Below are 17,457 nucleotides of genomic sequence, written 5' to 3'. Positions count from 1 at the left end.
TACAGTTTTACTCTTGCTCTCAAACAAAATACTTCTTCCGTTCGCTTTTCTGTGACAGTTATTTCTTTTTTTCCTTCCACTGACAAAACAAAAGCCTCACTCTAGTGCCTGACAGCTCTTCTGTAGAGCCTTTGGTGGTCTGGTGTTTCCCAGCTGTGACTTCTTAGAAGAGTCATAGGGATCAGGTCAGAGTCCAGGTCAGTGGACTGAATACGTCCTCCCACTGGAGGAGAGAAAGCCCGATGCCCCAAGTGGAGAGATTCCGCTGTCTCTTAACTGCTAACTCTGAGCACTCCCTGTGCAATCAGCCTTTGCCAGCTCACAGCATGAGCCTGAGCTTACCCAGGGCTTGGGGAAAAGTAGGACCACTGGAGGTTTTTCATTCATATCTGGTGCTATGGTAGAATGGCTCCTTCTCCCCAGGAACTTCTACCAGCCAGCTAGCATTGCCACCAGGGCTGAGGGGCACAACTTCACTGCAGGAAGTAGAGAAGGGCTGATCACCAGTACAAGCAGTAAGCATTTAGTTAATCTGCTGAGCAGTATCAAGGGTCAACAATATGTTTATGATGAGTTATCCTCACTCAGCTGAAGAGAATCATGAAAATCCTATGGGAAAGTAACCCCTCTGAAGAGAACAAATCAGCTCTTTTTAGCAACTGAGCTGCTGTTCAGACTGTTCGTGGTGTTGGAGGCTAAGCTAGTCATCGGTGAGCACCCAGCAGTGGGACAGAAGGACGTTATCATCTCAACAGTTTGGTGGAGTAGAGATGAAGGAGGCAAGGGAAAGCATGCAGACAGGTGTAGAGGCAGAAGGTAATTTAACATCCCTGCAGAACTGGCAGTTGAGCAGAAGGTGGGCGATGCAGGTCTCCCACAGGAGATCCCACAGTCACAAGCAGTAGCTTTTCTTATGCCACAAGTCTCTAGCCTCTTTGCAACCTCTGATGTTAGGATTCCTGGGATGAAAGTGTGCAATCCCAACATGGCATCCTGGGGAACTGAACCTGTTTACTTCAGGACATACAAAGCAGTCAGGTGGAGGGGTGAGTATTTCTTCACTTGCCTCCAAACACAAAGTGTCCAAAGGACAGCCAAAGCAGTTAGCTTTCTCTTTCTTCTCAGGCTGTTCCTCCAAATGACGTGTGCCATAAGGCCCAGAAACACGCTGGGCTCAACTTTTCTATCCTCCTTATTCATGTTGTGTCTCACTGCATTCACCTAGGTGTGCTCCCAAATTCCTGCCTGGTCTGCTAACCCTGCCTTATCTAGTCAAGCCTTTATGTTCTTCCCAATAGTGCCACTGAGTTTCACTACTGGAATTTAAGACCTTAGCTGTGTTTAAAGTCAGAAGCCTGCACCTAACTAATTGTTTTGCCTGTTTGTTAGCCCTGTGGCCAGGGTAAGCCTGTAAAGGACTATGGCTCTTATACTTGTGGGTGAGCCCTATTTCTGTTTTGAGGACTTTGATTAAGATCTGCTTCCTGGAGTACCTGTAGCCTCTTTTGACTGGGAAGGCTTGGTTAAGAATTAGGGGAATGAGTCAAAACCGTGTTTGAGAAGAGGATTGATGATAGCTAAGACAGAGGGGGGATAAATGTGCCATGTGTGAGTGAGGGAGCTTGGCCTTCGGGCTTTTTTTGTTTTGCTGTCAGTAGCGGTCTTGGCTGTGAGTTCAGCATACATTCAAATAAGTAATTTACAAATCAAGTTTTTGATATAATTGCTTAATTTTTAGTCTGCTGCAATGAATTTGTAGTGCATATATTAGAAAATAGCTTTACTCACACATTGAAAATAAGTAAGTTAGATTCAGCAATTCAGATATTTATAGAAGGGCCAGGACAGGTTTGCAATGCAAAAGAAAAGTTCCTCTGCAAGTAAGGTGTTACACAAATCTGAGAGCAAGCAAAACAACTCTGAGAGCATATAAATCAACATTGCGACCAGCAACTATTAAAATATATAATGAATGCTTTTTACAAATTTGTTTTAACACGCTCTGGTCAGATCTGTTGTTATCTTGAACCTTATGGCCCCACGTTGGGCACCAAAAAGGGCTGTTGTGGTTTAACCCCAGTCGGCAACTAAACACCACGCAGCCGCTCGCTCACCCTCCCTCCCCTGTCAGTGGGATGGGGGAGAGAATTGGGGGAAAAAAAAAAGAAAACTCAGGGGTTGAGATAAAGACACTTTAATAGGAGAGCAGAGGAAGAGAAAATGATAATAATAGTAGTAATGATAAAAGACTACACAAAACAAGCGATGCACAATGCAATTGCTCACCACCCACTGACGGATGCCCAGCCCGTCCCCAAGCAGCGATCGCTGCCCCCCGCCCAGCTCCCCCAGTTTACATACTGAGCATGAGGCCATAGGGCACGGCGTAGCCCCTGGGCCAGTCTGGGTCAGCTGGCCTGGCTGTGCCCCCTCCCAGCTGCCTGTGCACCGGGCAGGGCAGGGGAAGCTGAAAAGTCCTGGGTTTAGTGTAAGCACTGCTTAGCAACAGCTAAAACATCTGTCTGTTACCGGCATTATTCTCCTACTGAATCCAAAGCACAGCGCTATACCGGCTACTAGGAAGAAAATTAACTCTGTCCCAGCCGGAACCAGGACATCGTCTTAAGGTGGTTTAGCTTGATAGTGATTAAAGGATTACAAATGCGTAGAAATCTGTACAAATGACACGCATTTCCTGTCTGTTTCAAAACTATTCTAAATTAAAAATGTGTGTGTGTGTATATATATGTATATAGGGGCTTCCTGGAATTCAAACAATTAAATGTTTCATTTTGTGCTTTTTATGTATCTGTACGGAAACAAGATACACTATGTATTTAAGTAATACCATTAAATGTAAAATAATGGCTACTGAGTCTGCTGACCCTCCTGGGAAATCTGTATGTTGCTCCAGCTTCCCTGCAGCCTGCCCTCTCAGCAAATCTAGCTCCATTTCATGTGGAGAAGTCCCGACTCGTGTATTTTGTTTGCAGAGTGAATAGCGACGCGATAGCTTTCATGTAATTAGAAGACATTTTGTGGAGCTGTGCCCTTTTTCTCAGAAGGTGTTGCCTTGTAATTGAAAACGTGACTTTGGTAGCGGTACCCAAAGTACTAGTACCTTGTGGTTGTGCCTGATCATTTCAAGGTTAGCTTTCTTAGTTGAGAAAAAAATTATTAAAGCTTGCGGTTAATCAGCCTGCACACTCACGCATATTATGCATTTCCCATTGGAAATGCAAAAAGAGGATGTAATCAAAGGGAAGGAGGGAGACTTGTAATGAACCTTAACACGTGTTAATTCCGACAAGGACTCCAGCGGCGGGAGTAAGGCCCGCTGCGCTGCCGGGGTCGGCGGTGGCTGGGGCGGTGCTGCCACCCGCTGGCGCTGGGGCTGGGCTGCGGCTGCCCGCGGTCCCCACGCCGCTCCCGCCGCCCCGCCCGGCACCGCCCCGCCCCGCCCGGCACCGCCCCCCCGGCACCGCCCCCCCGGCACCGCCCCCCCGGCACCGCACCGCCCGGCCCCGCCCGGCACCGCCCCCCCGGCACCGCCCCGCCCGGCACCGCCCCGCCCCGCCCGGCACCGCCCGGCACCGCCCGGCACCGCCCGGGCCGGCCACCGGCCTGACTCACGGCGCCCCCGCCGGCACCCCTGCCCACGGTGCACCGGTGAACCTCCTCGGGGCGGAGGTCCCGTTTCGACTTCTGCTTTTGATTAGTACGAAGAGGGGGGATAAGTGGTTCGCAAGGCTTCAGGCAAAACGAAACGCTTGAGGCGCAGGGATATTTTCTGGAGTTGTGCAGGAAATGGGTATAATTTGTCTGAAGAACACTGGGACTCTTCGACGTCTGTAGTCTTGTCTGACAACTGCCACATTAACAGAGCTCTAAGAAGTGCTTAGATTGATATTTTCTCTTTAGGTTTTTTTTATGATTTTGTTCCCTTTGTTGTTGCAGTGACTGCATTTTTGAGAGTGGTATATATTAGGGCTAGTGATATTTCATTTGCAAAAGGCTTCTTATTGGAATCTGTCCATTTTAGTTATGTATAAATATAAAATGCCACTTGTCTGTATAACAAGACTATCAGTTAATATCTGTTTAGACAGTAGCAAGAAGTCCAGCCCATAGCAAAAGAATACGTCAGACCTGAGGAGGTTATTTCAGCTGTTACAGAGACCTTCTTCTCCCCTCCAATTTACTCAGATGCCTCAATCCCTCTAAACTCCAGAGCAAACAGATGAGCTTGAAAGCATGTTCTGAAGGTCAACGTGTTTTGAACCTCTCCAGTGAAAGTATTGCAAAATCAAGGCACCTTGGTATTGAGCATTCTGCCAGGATCTCCCGCTATTTGTAGACTGCGTAAGGTTTGGCTGGGCACTGGCCTTACTGCAGCACAGTGTCACTTAGAAACATTTGACGCCTTAATTGCTCTTTAGAATGTTTTATTAGGATGTCTATGGTTTAATACACAGATGCACGTCTATTTAACCTCAGCATGTACGTGAGCTTTACCGCTCTTTACTGCTTGTTATCTAACCCATTTTAGGGTATCGCTTTTCAAAAAAAAAGGTTTGCTAAGCTAGGATACAGACTACACAAATATGAAGTATTAGATATTGTAATTATTAACAGCCAGGTTTTGATTAGCAACCTTAAGCTATCATCTTATATGTTATTGCATTAAATGTTTCAGCTGTCTCAAATTTCTCAGTCTCAGTGTCTCTCAAATTTCTCAGTCATATCCTCTGCCCCAGGCGCGGGCTTAGGTTACAGGCATCCAGGACTCTCTCTTGTTATACGAGTTGTTATGGGAGGAGACAGGTATGAAGATGAACAGTAGATTTTTCTGGAAACTAGGAAGGAATATTTCCATACAAGTAAAGGGAAATCTAATTACTTGCAGAGTGACTCTATTTGCTGTGATGCTTTGATCTAGTAAAGAGTAAAACAACAATAGAATCCAGCATAGATATCTCTGTGAGTGAATCCTGTTTTTTCTTCAAGGAGCTCATTGTGAGATTGAAGTTACTCTCCTTTATCTTCGTTTCTGGAAGCTAACTAGAGCAGAGGTGAAAGGTAGTGGACAAATTACTGAATTTTTCATTTAATGGGAATAACATTTTCTGTTTCTACTGAAATGATCTTTTTGGCATCATTTCAGTGCATCATAGACAGGCAGAGTTTAAAATTTTGTCAGCACGTGAGTAGGAATGTTCAAGATGGAACTGGGGTGGGAGTTGACTTACTATGCTCCAAAATAAATAAATTAGGTTCTGGGAGTGGTAATCTGTTCCACCTCAGTATAAAAGATTTGATATTTTATACCCACACCAAGTGCTACTGACATCAGTAGGACTTCTTACACAGTTTCACAGCGTGTCCTGGGCTGACTGGTGTAGAGAGGCGACAGGATGGGGCACAGGAGGGCTGTGCAGCCTCCCGGTCCTCAGGTTATCCCACGGGGGAGCCATGTCGTACCGGGCTGGGCCAATGGAGGGGAAAAAGACGGTCAAGGTCCCCCTCTCCCTAAGTTTGGGTGTGTTTCTGGGATGGTGGGTCTTGCAAATCACATGGTGCAGATAACGGATGCTGTGGTTGGAAGGCGGAGATTGGTAAGGAGGGTCTTTTGAATCAATATATTCTGAATAAATATAGTCTTTTTTGCTTAAAAAGCAGTGGAAGAAGCCACTCACAAGGAAATAAGAAGAGACGTAAACGAGTGAAAGAATTACAAGGTAACAGTTGGATGCTTTAGCTTGCCGGCGGAAAGATGCAATATTGCATTTCTCCCACGGTGTGGTGCTGAGCGAAGCTGCAAATCAGCAGAGGCGCCGGGGGGCTGCAGCGTCCGTTCCGGCCCTGCCAAGTTGCCGGGTCTCCAACAGGCTGACAAAGGCAGGGGCGTCTTCTCCCGCGGACAAAAGAGCAGTTTGATGCCTATTGCTGGGATATACTGGGAGAGGGAGGGAAGAGGCTTTGCAGCTTCTGTCTTTCTCTCTTTTTTAGCCTATTCGTAGGCTGTATTATCAGACACCGAGGAAATGATTTGCTATAAATAGGATGAATGGATTAACTCTTCAATCATTCTTTCACTTGAGCTTTTCCTTCTCGGTAGTAGATTATTCCATTACATTACACATCCTTGGGAAAAGGACACTGGGGGCAAGCAGGGCAAGACACTGGTGTGTTGTTTTTTTCTTATTGATAATGTACTTCAGAATAAGCAGTAAATCAGTAAATCTAGACTCACAAGAGTGACTTTTAAAAGTTGTGGGATACTGGCTCGAGTCTCTGACAGTTTTGTCACTTTATGATCTTGTTTTTCTGTTTTTGTTTTCTCTTCTTCCTTTCAATGACTGGTCTTTGTTGTTTGTTTGCTTGGTTGGTTTCTGTCAGTCTAAGACTGTGGCTTTACAAATGATTTTACTGGTGGCTGATCCAGATACCAACCCTGGCCCCCTCCCAACTGTGTGTTATCACCTCCTTGATGGCAATTACTACCCCAACTGTTTATTCTGCTACAATAGCATTTACTTGATTGCTCTATCTGCTAAAGTTTTGTAATAAAAAATTCCATTCGATGATGGGGATTTTACCCTACATATGTTATGCTACTCTTCTGATTTTAAATTTAGGATACTTTCACAGGTCTGTTTAAGAGACTGGTGAAACATATATTAGTATGGAGCAGAACTGAGATAAATGTAACTTCAGCAGCAGGCTGAAGGGTTAATTATGTGATAATTGATAATAGGAGACAAATGGACATTTCTATTCCCTATATATGACCCTATGTATTTCCTATATATTCCCTACACGTGAAAGTTTTTTTCACCAATAACGATATTATGTTCTAGTTCAAGGCCAAATTTTGGCAGAGGAACCTTGCAGCTCCTTACAGGAATTTGCTCACTGTCAGAAATGACATTTGTTCACTGTCAGAAGCTGCCGTCTACACGGGACACTCTGTGGTGTTGTCCCCATCTTTCAAGCCTCATGGGCTAGGTATTTGAATCATGTCTGTGTCTGCAGACAGGAGACAGCCTTTCTAAGCACATTGCAATTACACTAGTATTGTTTTTCAGGAACAGTGAGATATCGTTAGAACTTTCACTGATTGAAACTCTGTGTTAGAGATCACTAGAAAATCAGATTTATGACGAATATATACAGGTAGTGTCAGCATTAAGTACTTATGAGTGGTGAATAACAAGGTACTCCTCTGCAGTTTTGATTCAAATAACATTGACTATGGTTAGGATAAAGTATGGTTGAAGATTTCAAATTATGCCTTTTCTAGGTATCTAAATTGTCACTTTTTTTTTGGATACATACCTGTGGCACTTCCAGATGAGAGCTGTTGACTTATTGATAGTTAATTTTGCATAAAACTAGGGGCTTTCTTCAGCTCCAAATTAAGAAGACCATGCGGTGATTCCTAAGACAAACATACAAATAGAGATTATGTATATTTTCTCTGAACTGCTCACTACAGAAATCAGTTATATAATTTATTTTGTGTTGGGTCTCATCAAATAATAAAGAAATTTCTGAAATATGAAATGTGATGGATTTTTCCTTCTTTCAGTCCCAGTGTACCTAAAATGGATTTGCTGCTTTCCCGAATCATTTTTTCTAGCATAAGCAAGCTCCATTCCAGATAGAGGAAAACATGGAGAGTCATTTCTATCTAATATTTTCCAAATGCTTTCCATTCTTCTCAAAGTGCACAAGCTTTGAAGTTCGTTTAATGAAATCTTAGGGGTTTTTTTAATTGTTTGGTGGTATACTAGAGTTGTTTTATTGACGGAACTGAGCAAGATGGAAGTTGTCCTGGTATTTTAAAAATAAAGAAAATAATTTGTATTCTAAACAGAAAGGATTAGTAAGAATGTGCTTGAATTTATATTAGTTAGTTACGAGGCCATACAAAAGCGTTGAAGCTACCACATCTTTATGTTAAAAGTAGGGCACTATGGGTTTCTATTTGTAAAATCCTTTTTTAAGAGCTGAAATTAACTTGGAGCTGAAATTAACTTGAAGCTGAAATTTCAGATACCTGTGATTCCTGAAATTTGAATCTTAAGACAAGCTTCACGTTTTCCTGAATGTATCAAATATAATGATAATACCTATACAGCCCAATCTGTTGAAATCAGGGAATAAGCAGTTCCCTCATTCTGAAATGCATCTGTTTACTGTTTTACAGTCTTCCTGTTATTTGGGTAACACTGACAGGGACTACTATTTGCAGCTTTCTAAGGAATAATATTTTTTCCTTCCATGCATGCAACAAATAGAATTTGAAGTTGGACTGCTGGTGTTCCATAATCAAACTTCTCTACTTTAGTGGGTGAAAATAAGCTTACCAGAAGACATGGAAAAATAGAATATACCAAGAGCAGTTACATGGGGTAGTACGATATTCTTTCCCTTCTCTGCACTGCCCTTGTCTCTAATATCCTTTATCCAACCTCATAAATTTTCTTGGAAATAGTAGTAGCAGTACTAGTCCACGTAACAATTTATAACTTGTTTGTAGTCCTTCCTACCTACTTTCCAGATCTTGACTGATGGATAACTGAAATGTTTGCCTCAGTTTACATTACATTCTCAGGGCATTACACCGGTATTCTGAACAGATTCTAGAAACCTCTGTACGTATCCAGATTAGTTTTTTCATTTGAGAGCATGCTTATTGTAGGCTTGGAATATTGCTTCTGGGAATCCAGAAGAGTATTACTGAGAAAATTAAAATTAATTTAGAGGTCAATCCAAGTTTGATTACTGGATCCTGTAAAACAGAAGTGCCTTTCTGGTAAAACTTCAGTTGATTTGTGAGATATGTCTCATTGATTATCTTTCAGCCAGTAGACATTTCAATTTTATTGATAGCATTACAATGTAGTCTAACTACATTGCAAATTACAGGTGTAGTTTATCCACAGTTATTTGTCTAAAATTATTTAGGAGCTTTGCCTAAGCCAGAAATATTACCAGGTTACCTATTTTCCAAGGATTTTATCTTTTTTGTTTGTTTATCATCTGACTTACTTACTTACTTACTTTCTGATTGATTTATACTGTTTTTTTAGCTATGACAACATGCAAGTCTTTAAGATAGCATGAAAATACTGACTCTTCTCCATCCTATCACTGACAAATGTATTACTGCCCAAAATAGCATGCGCCTGTAGCTGCATCTGGTATTCGGTATAAACTTCAAAAGAAGTCAACTATCAGAATACCACATGACAATAGTTGCCAATTTTTATTGCTTTCCACTGTTTTTCTTAAATCTCCTTTAAATGTTCAGTTTACACTCTCTGTTGTTCCAGAGCTCAGTAAAGTTGCTTTAACAGGAATGGGTTAGCTCCTGATCTGATTGCCATTACAATATTTGGAAGTGGCTTGACCACTAAAGCAGTTTCAGAATTTTCAGGCTTGTTTGATGGTCACAGAGAACAATATTTTGCTTCATGCTTTGCCATTCTTTAGCTTTTTCATATTAGATCCAGAAAGGATCTAACCTGCTGTGGGGTTTTGTCGTTTATTGTTTGCTTTTTGTTTTTTAAGTCAATGTGGTTTTTAGTAAATTAGATTTTCAGCCAATTAGGTCACATACTGCATCGGATCCATACTTCTAGCTGTTGCATTAACAGGGGAGGCGAAGTTGCTGTTGATCAAAAAGTAGAAATTCTGTAAATGCTCTGTGAGTTTAATAATAATCTGAAAGTAATTCCACTTGGTCTTTTGGCACTTGAGTTGGTTTGGAATCCAGCCAGTACTTCAGAGTTTCAATGACTGCGAGCAATTCAGTGCTACAGGCTGTTTTTAGGATTGAAAATTTACTGTGGGTGGCTTATCTTTGTGTGCGGACTCAAGGGATACACCACGTCCCAAACATTTTCCTTCAGAATCATAAAAACTAGAAACATCAACAACAACTTTTAAAAATTGATTAAAATTCATGTGAATGGCCAGAGCAAAACAAGGTTTTCTCTGCTACATTAGAACCACTACCAAAACATTCCTGGGGCAGTCGGTCTTTCTGCAAATGTATTTCCCATAAAAATGATATTTCATCAGTAATTACCTTAATTTGTTTACCCACTACTTGTGCTGCCCCAAACTAATTTGGCACTGGGTAGCTCTCCATCTTGAAGGCTATTTGGAAGTACCTGTTGGATCAGGGCATGGGGAGTTTAAGCCAATCAACTAATCAAGTATATCCAATGGGAAATAGTATGTGATAAAGCAAATACATTTGTTTATTGTAGATTGTATTGGTCTTCCACTGAAATACCAAAACTCTTGTAACAGGAACGCTGATGCTATTGGTACATGATTATTTCCTGTTTCAATTAAAAACAATTTCTGATAATGACAGAAACAATCCCTTTTTTAGTTGAACACTTTTCTTGATATACCTTACTATTCATTTCCATTCAGCTCTTTCTAGGATATTTATGCAAAGGCCTATTAATGCTACTATCATTAGGAATAAAAATATTTACCCAGTCCTTTCAGGAATCTGTGCCAAGGGACACTGAAAGAGGGAGGAACCTTTTGGATTTCATTTACCTTCTCCTGGTTAGGCATTTGGCTGCTCACAGCCAACTGAGTATTCATTCACAGCGAATGAATGTGCTGTGGCTGTGAATAATGGCTGTGTTGCACTTAGAGTCATATCATTTTTCCAGTTCTGGAATTGCAAATATAGCTTCAGTTCAGATGTCTGCACTATGCTTGTATTTTTGGCATGGTTACACAGAACTGAACCAGCTCAGGAGCATATATATATATATAATATGGACATACCTAGAAAAAACAGAGCTGCTCCTCTTATTCTCTTTGAAATTATCCATAAAAGAAGTTTTTGTATTTGTTTTTTTTATGTATAGCTTTCCTGATTATGCTCTGCATGAAGTTATTTTACAGAATATACTGACAATTGTAATCAACAGAGCTATTCATTAAAGATGATGCAGAACTGCTTTTGCACTAATGAAGTGTTGAAGATCATCTCTTATAGCTAAAGTGCATTTAGGTATAGGTTCTAATTCACAAAACACACTAGGCTGTCAGGCAAATAAAGTTCCTTTATGTATTATATGCAGATGTGCAAAAGCAAGAAAATAAGAAGTTTATGAATCAAACAGTATCAGCTATCACTTTATTTTGAAGCAAAATTCAGGTCCATGCAGGTCGTCTCTGTCAGGAAAAGCATGAAATTGTGTGTCTCTAAGGGCAATCCCCCCATTTATTGACAAAGAATTAAAAACTCAAAAAACCAAAACACAACTGTTTCCTTACTCACAAGAAGGTAAATTCATTTTTTAGGATCTCAAGAACTCCAGTCAACACTTAAACTAAAAAAAAGTAGTTTCTTGTGGTAATCCTATGAGATCACAGTGTTACAGGATCATTGGTGGGAAAGCCCTTTCAAAGGTTCTTGCCCTTCTGTGCAATTGCCCACCCTCTCAGGTTGTGTTTTTGCAGCCATGCTGTGTACATAACAAAGATGCAGATAGGAATGAGCAGCTGGGGGCAGCAGAAACAAGGCAGGAATGCTTTTAGCACGGAGTTACAGCCTGAATACTTTTATAACTGCATTTTGATGTTACCTGTCCTTTATACTTCTGAAGTTTTGTTCTTCTTTTTCTACCTCCCTCTCAATGGAACTATATCCAGAGAATCCCCGCTTATTTTAATGATATTTAACATAACCTACCTGTACTGTTCTATACAAGACCTGCCTCTCTCTGTTAATGTTAGAATTACCATTGCCTTTCACAGAAAATGCCCTATTTCCCAGTAGGGACTACACTCTTCCAGTAGTTACTGTTCAAACCCTGATCTGCCAGAACAGAGCATCTCTCATTTCCAACTGTACCTGCAAAATCAAACTCTTTGTATCAGAGGAGGAAAATTCAGGTTTTGAATAGATAAGAAAGATGGGGACAGACATTTTAGCAGGGCTTGTTGTGGCAGGATGAGGGGTGATGGTTTTAAACTAATAGAGGACAGATTTAGACTAGATATAAGGAAGACATTTTTTGCAATGAGGGTGGTGAAACACTGGAATGGGTTGCCCAGAGAGGCTGCAGATGCCCGATCCCTGGAAACATTCAAGGTCAGGTTGGATGGGGCTCTGAGCAACCTGATCTAGTTGAAGATTTCCCTGCTCATTGCAGGGGGGTCGGACTATATGACTTCCAAAGGTCCATTCCAACCCAAACTATTCTATGAGTCTATGAGCATGATGGCAGATGAGTAAAGGTTAATATCTCTGGAAGAAACCCCATGTCCTCCAAGCCAAAAACAGTGAAGCATATTGTTAATGGTCGTTTCCATTAGACAGGACTATCTACCTCCACGTAGAAGAATATTCACCCTGGATTTAATTGACTGCATCTGGTATCCCTTTGGGGACATAAGTTTTTAGCTCGTGCTTTTTCTGCTGAAAATGTCTGCAGTCATGTCAGGGTGTGTCAGGGCTGCTAGAGTGACATTTTTATAGGTGATACCAGGGTTATGTACTGCATGCATGGAGCATCATATGCGAGGGTAGTAGAGACATGTTTGAGAGTACTGGTCTACTGAGGATGAGTCTATTGAAATAGTGTTGGTGGACTATGTAAGGAGGAAAGAGCCAGCCCTGGTGTCGTCTTGTTCATACTACATTTAGGCTGAAGTCCTCAGAAAAAATTACCTCTGGACTGCACCTAAGCTTTTTCTTAGAGGAGCTAGTCAGTTTGCTCCAAATGAGAGCCTAAGCAGAACTCAGATGCCTGCAGTATGTGTAATCAAGGGACCAAGATCTTGGAAAAAGATGAGAGCTTGCATCATTTGATAATATAAATCAACTCCATGTACACCTCTGATTATCCATTATGCATATATTTCTGCTGTGAGAAATATCTCTAGTCTTTTCTTTATCTGTGGGTGCAAGGACTGATTAATAAAGAACGTCTGACAAAGTAATGGATAATTTCATGAAGATTAGGATATTCAAAGAAAAATGTGTCTAGGGAATATTCAGAAAGATCAAAAGCTTGTTTTCTTCATAATGCTATTAGGCACTGAAAGTAAAACAATAAATTTTGCATCAAAGTACCACGCTGTCTCATTGCAGCATGAATAAAAACCAATCTGACTTACAGCAAGGTTACTGAACTGCTGGCCTGTGAACTGTCTGGCCTGAAGGATGAATTTGTCTCAGGTCTGTATAATTTTGATACAGTTATGCTGAGCATCTAGTTCTGCAAACTACTGCTGAGCCTATCCATCTTCAGGAAATGATAAATTTGATTTTTAGGAGTCCCAAAGCTCATGCCAAGCCACAGTTCTTAAAATGCTAGGCAGCCCTGATTTAGAAAATAAGCTATTTCATTATAAAAAATGTAGCAACTGCTTTTGCTTTTAAATGAAAATAATATAAATATAATATAAAACAGAATACTGGACTATTTGGTATGTCATGATGTAGTATGAGAACTTGACATAATATAAATCATATTATGCAATGACAACATCCAATAATACATATAGTACATACCTATAATAGGGTAAGATAAAAATAATAATTTAAGCATGAAAAAAATCAATTTTAACACAGCATTCTAATTGTATTTCATAGGAAATATTGAGAATACTCAGATTTGTTCTGAACTGGAATGAGGTCAGATTTTGAAATGCCTTTGTTTCCTGTGAAGTGGAAATTGGAAGTGCTGATCAGCTCTATTTTTAGGGGGACTTTGTAACTGATTAGACCTCAGACTAAATAGTAGATCTTGTTTTCAAAAATCCAGAAAAGGAAGCTGTCACTTTGAGTTCCTGAAATGAGTTTCTGTATGTGTGATGCAGTTTGTACATCTCTGTAGCTGATCTACTCTTAAGTCAATCATCTGTATGCATATGTAAATTTGTCTTTGTTGATTACCTTTTTTCCCCAGTCATAAAAAATAGATATACCAAACATTGCTTTCTTCATTACTTTTCCACCTACGGGAGAAACCATGCTAAAACTAAAGTTCTTAGAAAAGTCAGAATCCTGAACTATTAGGCTGTAGTTACTTTGGATGTCCATGTAATGTACAAGAGTATACATGATTAACTGAAAATTATTCTGCTAAAACCTTGTGTTCTGAGTGATTCACCTGATTAGCCTGCACACGATTTTCAAGGTTTGACCTTTCAGCTTCAGCTTAGATAATTACATTGACAAAGACTGTTAGAGCTGCTACTGTGCAGTTTCCTTATTATAGACAATGTCAGAACAAGTTAAGAGATTCGTGTTTGCATGCTTTCAAATTCTGATTAAATGAAATGTAAATCTCAAAACTTCCAGCTAGTATTTCAAGTTATAATTTATCTTTACCTATAGGATGAGAAGATAACAGCACCTCAGTCTATTACAGTACAGGCATGTCTTGTGGGCATTTTTGCATTAGTTCATCAGCACACGTCCGTTGATCTTTTTATTGCTATTACACTGAAAGAGCAACAACAGCCCCCAAAGAGACTCTAAGTGAAATACAGCCAATGGAATTGGAACTTGGAAATACTTGCACAGCATTTTTTAAAAAAATGCCAGTGTGCTGAGGATTCATTAACTGTCACATGTTGCCAACAGGGGAATCACACCTTTTTCTCTCCTCCAAGCCACACAGGCCAACCCTATGTCTTCATCTGACAAACCAGGGATGTGTTCAGGCTCTGAAATAATCTATGGTAATGTGTTTTACTCAACAAAGACAGCCTAGTGAAAAATTCTGCTAGTTTTTCGATCTCAAGATACACACTTTATCTTTGTCCTTTGAAATCTTTTAGAGAAACATAAAGAACGTGTCAGTTAGTTAGCAATTTGGAAGTGCATCAAGTACATCCATTTTTCACAGAGAGTAAACTCTTGCCAGGAAAATTTAATAAAGTAATTTGCTGAAGCAGAAGAATGTTGATAATGTTGGATGCACTCAGCATATCTAGCCAGCATACAATACTGGCAGCTAGTTCTTTTTCTAGATAAACACAGGATCTTAGACCTAAATGTTTAAGTGATTCATATGCACCTACATTTAAAAAAACAAGATGTAGGCTATCATCACCTGGTGATTAAAAAGAAACCGATCCCCATGGTATCTTACAAGGCATCTTAGAAGATTTGCTGTTTGTATTCCCATCATTCCAGATTTTCATCCACAATGGCAGAACCGTGTTATAGAAAATTCCTGCCAAATAGAATTCTGTGGCAAATGCTTTATCATCAGATAATATTCATTCATAAGATCCAAAAGCTTTTTCTGACAGAGGGTGGTTCTGCTGAGTTGTTCTCTCGACTTGTTTAATTTTCAGTTTCTTTACAATATTGCTGTTTTGAAAAGTGCTTTTATTTTAATTATAATGAAAAATGATCAAGACTCAGAAGACCTGGTGAAATTCTTAGTTTAAAATTTTCATTGAACTAATCCAATTACCTGTTTTGAATACTTGAAGCTGCATCAAAACTGACATCAGGATTTCAAATAGTATTGGAATATGTCAGTATACTTATATGGGTAGAATGGGAAATCAGGATTAAGAAATTATATAGCTATGCATGCATTGTGATTACAAAACAGGAATGTGCAAAAGTAGAAGAATATGAGAGTTTTCAAGTATTTGTTTTTCTACCATATGTCCATGGTAGAAACCTATGCCTAAAAAAGCACAAATGGTGATTTTATATTTTCCCTTTTGTGCAGGGGTGCATAAAGCCTGGACTAGAAGTCAATTGTTGTAAATTAGACTTAGCTGATGTAATAAATGGCAACTGAATGTGCTGTATCCAGAATTTACTAACATGTAATTATCTGTGTATTCTTAAAGAGTATTTTCATGTAGCTATTTGTTTTAAAAAGCTGTGGCAATCAAACTGTTTTCTTACCAACTTAACCCATGGTCTTTCAGGCAATTTGATGCATTTTTATGGCCCCCTTTTTTTTCTTGTAGGTGGTTCTCTATCAAATGAGTTTTGATATTATTACTGGAAGTTCTAATCCATTCAAGTACATTTAATTTTTATTGTGTAATTTATCTATATAATCATGAGGTGCTTTAGATTATAATCCTTTACATCCTGGGACAGCAGGCCAAAAAGTATAAATCTTTTCTAAGGCAGGAAGATGAGAAAGATACCCAATCAAGCAAAATGAAGAGAAACGGCCTTAGAGAAAACTCCCTGAGAGAAGCTGCTAAGCCTCTGTTTTGTGAGACTTTGTTCTCTTCTGTTTTGTTGGACTGTATGTACAGTAGACTTATATATATATATGCATAATTAAATTGTGTCAGACTAATTATCATAAAAGCCTTATCTTAGCATTTTACAGCTGTAATCTTAACCTATTTTAGGTTGGATGATAACTTGGTGAAATGCCTAGTAATTTGGAAGGTTAGTGGCTTAAGTGCTGACTTGGTAATATCCAGACTACTAAAATATTTTCTTTCCAATGATCAAATAACCTTGATAGATTTAAGTAACCTTGAAATAGTTTGTCAAGCTGGCAACTTTAATTGCTCAGCAAGTAGTTGGATGGATACGGAAGCACACTGTGCAAGTTTTCAGAAAAGGCTGATTTCATTGACATAATTTCTCACTCCTTCAATTGCTGGGATATGGTGAGCACAGTGAGGTGAGTACTTGTTTGAGCAGCTGCTGCCAATAATGTGCTTGTCTGAACGCTGTGCGAGCTGCTGGAAGTTCTGTAATCATATTACCACAGTATGTGCTTTTCTTTGGAGGTGAGGAAGCTGTGAAGCCTTAAACCTTGGATCAACCAGTATTCTATCTACTGTTGCAAACAGACTTTGACCAGGCTAAATTCATTGTAGGAGTTTAGAAAGGAAAACATGGCATGATATTTTCATGACATCCCTTCAGATCTGAAATAGGTTCAGAAATGGGTCTCAGTTTGTGTAGTTGTTGTCTATACAAGAGAAATTCAGAGTTGCCTATTCACGTCACTCAAACTGTGGGTGACTCTAATCCACTATAAGGTGTTTAAATCTGGCTGTTGCCTACTTCACTGTCCTGGAGCTATAACATATTTTCTGACTCAGACGTTTTGCCTAACCCTCTTCTTTGGGAGACAGACTGTGACCAACTCCACGTACAAAGTCCTCTGGAGCAGGGTTTGAATCCTTTCCAGCCTCAGGAGCCCCAGTCTCATTCATGCTCTTTCAGAGTTCTTGTTCAATCCTCTGAAGGACGGTGTAGGAGTAAATAAAATAACTTCTCAGCTGCAATTGCTTTCCTCTCAAAGGACTGGAAAATCTCAAAAGAAAAAAGAATTTCCAGTCTGGTAATACTCCTTTTGCATCTGTCCGCAGATTTTTGACAGGCAGGATCATTTCCTAATGACAATTACATATAGCTTAATTGACTTGTTCAGTGGAAAAACCACACCGTAGATA

At 40.0% G+C, this 17,457-nt stretch overlaps 1 protein-coding gene across 1 annotated transcript in view; it reads left to right on the top strand.

Moving 5' to 3' along the window:
• Nucleotides 1-913: 913 nt before the first annotated feature.
• Nucleotides 914-17,457, top strand: part of TRMT9B (tRNA methyltransferase 9B (putative)) — a gene marked incomplete at both ends in the record, with an annotated part of 78,606 nt that continues 62,062 nt past the window's right edge. The window contains 2 exon segments of the mRNA XM_082315540.1: nt 914-1,027; nt 1,030-1,046. Coding sequence (XP_082171666.1) covers nt 914-1,027; nt 1,030-1,046 — 131 coding nt within the window.

Source organism: Platalea leucorodia (assembly GCF_965183815.1).
Source record: "Platalea leucorodia genome assembly, chromosome: 6".
Lineage (NCBI taxonomy): Eukaryota > Metazoa > Chordata > Aves > Pelecaniformes > Threskiornithidae > Platalea > Platalea leucorodia.
This window is presented reverse-complemented; position numbering and strand designations above follow the sequence as displayed.